Below are 6,000 nucleotides of genomic sequence, written 5' to 3'. Positions count from 1 at the left end.
GTCTTTGTAGCGCAGCCTTTTTCCCAGTCTTGAAACCACACTTATCACAACGAAATTTCCACAAGTCATAGTGAGAACATTTCCTATGAGTAGCCAGAGATGACAACTTGGGGAAACTTTTGCTACAAATCTCGCAAACATAGGGTCTTTCACCAACGTGAATGGATAGATGAGGCTTAAGACTTGACTTACAGAGGAACGTTTCACATAACGGACACTTATATTTGGGAGTTAATGATACATTTTGATCACTACTATTTGAATTATCTTTAGTTTTTTTACTATCAGAAGATCCAGTACCTCCGCGGCGGGAACTAGATGATAGTAGAACTGGATCACGGTGTAGCACTTCATGTAGAAGAAACTCCACTCTAGAATCCGTTTTATATGTACACTGTGAGCAACAGAATTTGCCAGTTGATGCATCAGGAACGCATGCATTTTCTCGCACATGCCGGGACACTTCTTGAGATAATGCAAATGCCATACCACATTTGGAACACCTGTATGAGAAATCGGAATGTTTGTCCTTGAGATGTTTCTTCAACTCTAGAGCGTTAGGAAATTTTTCATCACAATGTAAACAAGATCTTTGTGTACCTTCCCCGCGTAACATTTTAGCAGCGTATTTATGTTCTTGAGTTCTTCTATGTTGAAGGGCTTCTTTACTGCTCTCAAAGTTCTTGGAACATGGATTGCAGAAATATTGAACCTTAACGACTTGACCCTTATGGGCCATGACAGCATGGCGTTGCAAAGATCGGCGTGAATATGATACAAAAGAACACACGGAACATGAAAACGTAATTGACTCAGCTAATTTGATACCGTGAACCTTTTCCATGTGTCTCTTCAACTGTAAATTGTACTGAAACTTAACAGAACATTGTTCGCATTTGATCACTTTTTTCTTTCTAATCAAAATTGGTACAGACCTGTTAATTACCGCTATAACTTCTTGATGTGCAGCACTATTGAGATGTCTCTCCATGTTCTTGATTCCATCGCAATGATACTTACAAAAAGAACACCAATAAACGCCGGTAATCATACTGTCTCTCTTTGAGTGTTCGCTGGACATCCAATGCCGTCTAAATGTGGAAGGCGTGTTACAATAGAATTTACAAATACTGCATTGGAATGGTGCTTGCTTTACAATGTGACGAATATTTGTAAGAATTAAATTTGACGCTTCTGGATGAAATTTTGCCTTTCGACAATGATAATGGGACACCAAGTGTTTTCCCATCAAGTAACTATATATTTTAGATTTACAGACAGAACATTTTATCTGTAATTTTCTTCTTCGTCTCTTGTGCTTGTTATTTTTTACTTCATCCGATTTATTACTACAATCTCCTTGCTCTTCTTTGATTTTCTTTTTCCATATATCACTTTCCAGATACGCAGCGGTGGGTTTTACTACTCGTTTACCTCTTCTTACGGAGTCCTCAACGTCACCGGTTACCTGTGAAGAACTTTGCTCTCCTGGCTTTAGAGTCCTTTTAAAATGGTATTCGGACAACAGATGTTTCTCGTAAGATGTTTTGCTAGTTAGCTGTCGATTACATGGTTTGCAATAAAATTTAGAGTTTTCATTTAGTTTACGGAAACTTCTATCCTTTCCTGGTAACCACTTACCACTAGTATGTCCAGGAGGAGGACCAGATCCATCACCACAGTCTTCATCCCAAGAATCACAATGCTGACTACCAATGTCTTCCAAGTCATCCAAACTGAGATTTGATATCGAAGACGGTTTCCATTTACCACCTGTGTATCCAGGATGTGGGTGATGCCCTCCACCAGTATCACAGTCTTCGTCACAGTCTAGCCTCTCAGACAATGACCACTTACCACCTGTGTGGGAAGGAGGAGGAAAGTGACCAATTTCATCTTCAGTAACTGGTGACCTCCAAGGCGGAGGAGATCTTAAACCAGGTCGCCATTTACCACCCGTGTAACTTCCTGGTGGCTTATGAGGGTCGCCTTCTGAGTCATCGGACTCAAATTCACTATCCATTGCTAGTTCCTTCTTATAGGACACACCACTGGATGATTTTGGGGTGAAGAGTTCACTTTGGTCTTGATGAAAGGGCTGTTCGCTGTGGTGAGGCTGTACCGCAGGAGGTGAGTCAGTTGGAGTCTTCCTGACAGCCAATGCCGCTGCAGAAGCTCTTCGTGTCATGATGGCATGAGGCTGAAGTTTAGGTTTCGACGCCGATGCCGTAGTTTTAGAGCTACTTTGTAATTCCAACGAAGAGAAAAAGTGGTCTGCTTGAAGATTTGCAGCATCAGACGATGATGAAATGACTTCAGTAATCGGGAAAGAACCTTCTTCACCGTCAATGAGGGAGGTAACTGGGAAATATTCGCGATCTTCATCTGTTTCTTGTTGCTGATGCTTTTCTGATTTTACAGATGGCGTTGTAAGTGGAAGACTAGAGACTTTGGTACTCTTACATCCAGATTTCTTGTGGCGTACATAGTTATCAAGGCCTGTGATGGTAGTACGGCATTTTAAACATAAATGATGATCATCGTCGTCTGGATCCATTGTAGTAAGCTAAAAGAAAAAAAGAAACAAATAGTATTTAATTAAGAACTCTGATGAATAATACTTTTTGAAATGTGACATTCAAACAATGCAATTAACAATTAAATTACTTAATTTTTTAAGAATATGATTGTGAATATCAGTGATCAAGAATATCAGTGTTCTCGTCAGTTTTTGAACACTTATGATCATGTTATAGGATGAGGTATCATTTAAAAATATTGGAATATTGTTTATGAAAATCTGAAGTCGAGAAAATTGTAGAAGTCATACAAGTTACTAAATACCACATTTGTAAAATCTTAAAGCGTTTAAGGAGGAAAATCTCCAAACAAGAGAGGCCTATATACATGGACGGAGCTATGGGGGGCATACGGAGGCATTGACTCTTAACTTTAAAAAAAAAACAAAAATGCTACTTATAAGACCCTTCAATTCTGATTTGTATTAGGGGGAGCGGTGGCTCAGTGGTAGAGCGTTCACCTCCGGTGCTTGGGGTCCCTGGTTCGATCCCAGCTCGCGCCGTGTGAACTTTGTGGTGGACAAACACCGTGCTCGTGGGTTTTCTTGGGTTTCTCCCGTTTCCTCCCACTTTCTTCGTTCCGCCATTTCATTCATTTCTCATCATCACCGTCTCCTTTAGCCTAATCGGCATAACCGTGGAACGTAAAACTAAGATTTCATTTCATTCTGATTTGTATTAACTGTGCTCCCCCAGCAGACAAAAGATCTACCTCCCCCCCAGCAACCAATTCCTAACTCCGCCTATGCCTATATACCAATCGCGAGGTTTCATTAAGTAGAATTAAATTATATAAACAGGGGTAAAAGTGGATCTGAATAGGTAGGGGACGCATGACGTCACGCCGTCTCCCGTGCCTATCGTTGCCATTTATAATTTTTAGGAACTGGAGGGACGCCATAGATATTTTCAAGAAGTGGGAGAACGACTTCCTCATACGTTTCCCCTTTCACTTTTACTCTTGAATATAAGTTAATGAAAACCTGATGCGCAGTTTTCGAGGAACAGAAAAAGATGTCTTCTGTAAACCTAAAATTTATCCATTCTTTGTCACAATGAACGATATCACGATACTTCGAACGCTCAGAACCACACGAAAATGTGCTTAGAATATACCCAGAAACAGTGGTATGAGCCATTCGCATACATTAAAGATAGAGATTTACATTATGAAAGACATCAACGTAGAACTCGAACCTGCGAGACGCGGGAGACCCGGGTTCGATTCCCGGCGTAATCTTAGTGGTTCGGATTCCACGTTAATCAGTAGGTCCACGTCTCATATAGCCTCGCTGCTGAACGGGGCATTAAACTCAAAATCAACTCAACTCGAACCTGAGAACCCCCATAGTCAACAGCTAGGCCCGAACATGATAGACCGCCCTACTACAGAGGCTGGCACTGACCAAGAAAGAATAACAAACTAACTCACCTTCAAGTTGCCAGTTTCTAAGTATTTAACAATGCATACACGTTTTGTAGGGTAATGAGAGCCAGTAGATTTTTGATGGGCCTTATTTACCGACCATGTACTTGTCATTTTATAAATCATTATCTACAAACGTGTTTCGAATTAAAACGCAGTAATTACTATCTCAAATACTAAATACTATGATCCTTACAAATATACAAGATGTTTCGGGTTAGCTTTATTATACACAGGAAAAATTAACTTACTTCCCCCCCCCCCAATATCAACACATAGAAACTGGCTTTTCGATGCTTCAATACTACCAGTGTTCCGTTTAACCATGCATAAGAAGACGAACTCTCTCAAGCAGGCATTGTGTGAGTAATAACTACTTGTGATGTCAGATTTCTCCTACAGTGATTCTAATCTATGAAATTTTGCACTGGGCCTTATTTCCCTCCGGGCCTTATTTGCTGGAAGTGCCTTATAAGGGGTCGCTGGCAAGAAGATATGATAAAATGGGGGTTGTGATAGGAATAAGGTTGAGAACCACTGGTCTAAATGAAATGAGACAAGAAAAGCTTGACCGTTTTTTTTTTTTTTTTTTTGTTTTTTTATACGAGACTTAAAATGAAAAATCTTGATTTCTCAGTTTCCCTGCCTACTTCGTTCAACAGCAATAAAATGAAAATGAAGAAAGGCTCAAAGCATGTTGTTCAGATTTGGCATCACTGTATCCCACTGACCTTGACGGTGCAGAATTATACCAAATTATAAAGACATCATTCGTTCACTAAGTTCCACACAGAAAGCTAATAAACAACAGCCGGACTTTTCATCACAAGGAATCATTTCCATTTTAATAGTCGATCTATATGAAAGATTCACGGGGGATGGGCTCAACCCTCATGAAACCTCTATCAATACGCCACTGGGATATATCTCTAATCTACTTTCCGGAAATAGCCGGATTCGCAAGTTTGGCTATCTCTGTTCCATTCTCCTCATTCGAAATCGAAACCAGGACCAGGACTATCCAAAGCCAGGTATAAAATGTTCAGCTAAGTCTGTACCATAATAATTTAATGAAACATTTGGCGTTAAAATATCAAAATGCAAAATCATCTACTTCATCCAAATTTTGACATATTCGACTTAACATATGTCCCTATATAATCCCGTTTTTACTGTATTTACTACTACTCACGAGACGAAAGAAAACGACAAAACCTTATTTCTAGACTCGTATCGTTTGTAATATATGTACAAAATTTACGTCCTGGATTTTTCCCTAATTTTGTCTTGAAGTTACCAGAAACCTTTCGCGTTACGTGAGATACACGAATGGTGTGATATAATACTTAAACCATATTTATTATTGTAGTATATTGTGTAATGACTTATGTATACTTAAGAATTTTCATCCCGGCGAAATTAAAATACCGCTAATTATGCAGTAATTATGTGATATCTTCAAATAGATAAAAGATAATTGAAATATGAAACAAGAGCGCCCTAAAGAATATCATTTTACATGAGATACCGTTATCACGACTCACTTATCTGCTTTCGATTTCGAGCCATTTTGAAAATCGGCATTTATTTTCACGTTTCTAAACAGCTGAAAACGGAAAGCCACTAGGTGACTTGTGATAACGGTGTACCTCACGCAAAATAATATTGTCTAGCGCGCTCTTGTTCAATATTTCGATTATCTTTTTATCTATTTGAAGATATCACTTAATTACTGTAAAATTAGCGGTATTTTAATTTCGCCGGGATGAAGACTCTTAACGTACGGCCATATGTAACGTCCCGCAGCAAACGTATAACTGAAACGTTACCACAAGTCACCTAGTGGCTTTCCGTTTTCAGCTGTTTAGAAACGCCAAAATAAATGCCGATTTTCAAAATGGCTCGAAATCGAAAGCAGATAAGTGAGTCGTGATAACGGTATCTCATGTAAAATAATATTGTCTAGGGCGCTTTTGTTCCACATTTCGACTATAT

General features: G+C 39.2%; 1 protein-coding gene across 1 annotated transcript in view; it reads right to left on the bottom strand.

Annotated features, from left to right (window-relative positions):
- The window catches only part of LOC145674855 (uncharacterized), a 203,636-nt gene that overhangs the window by 143,333 nt on the left and 54,303 nt on the right, over positions 1-6,000 (bottom strand). Inside the window, exon 2 of the mRNA XM_081745090.1 lies at positions 1-2,566. This exon is cut by the window's left edge and continues 70 nt beyond it. Within this exon, the coding sequence (XP_081601216.1) occupies positions 1-2,557 (2,557 nt within the window). The 5' untranslated portion in view covers positions 2,558-2,566. The remainder of the gene's footprint in view (positions 2,567-6,000) is intronic.

The sequence above is a fragment of the Thermobia domestica genome, chromosome 18 (assembly GCF_964235325.1).
Source record: "Thermobia domestica chromosome 18, izTheDome1.hap1.1, whole genome shotgun sequence".
Taxonomy (NCBI): domain Eukaryota; kingdom Metazoa; phylum Arthropoda; class Insecta; order Zygentoma; family Lepismatidae; genus Thermobia; species Thermobia domestica.
This window is presented reverse-complemented; position numbering and strand designations above follow the sequence as displayed.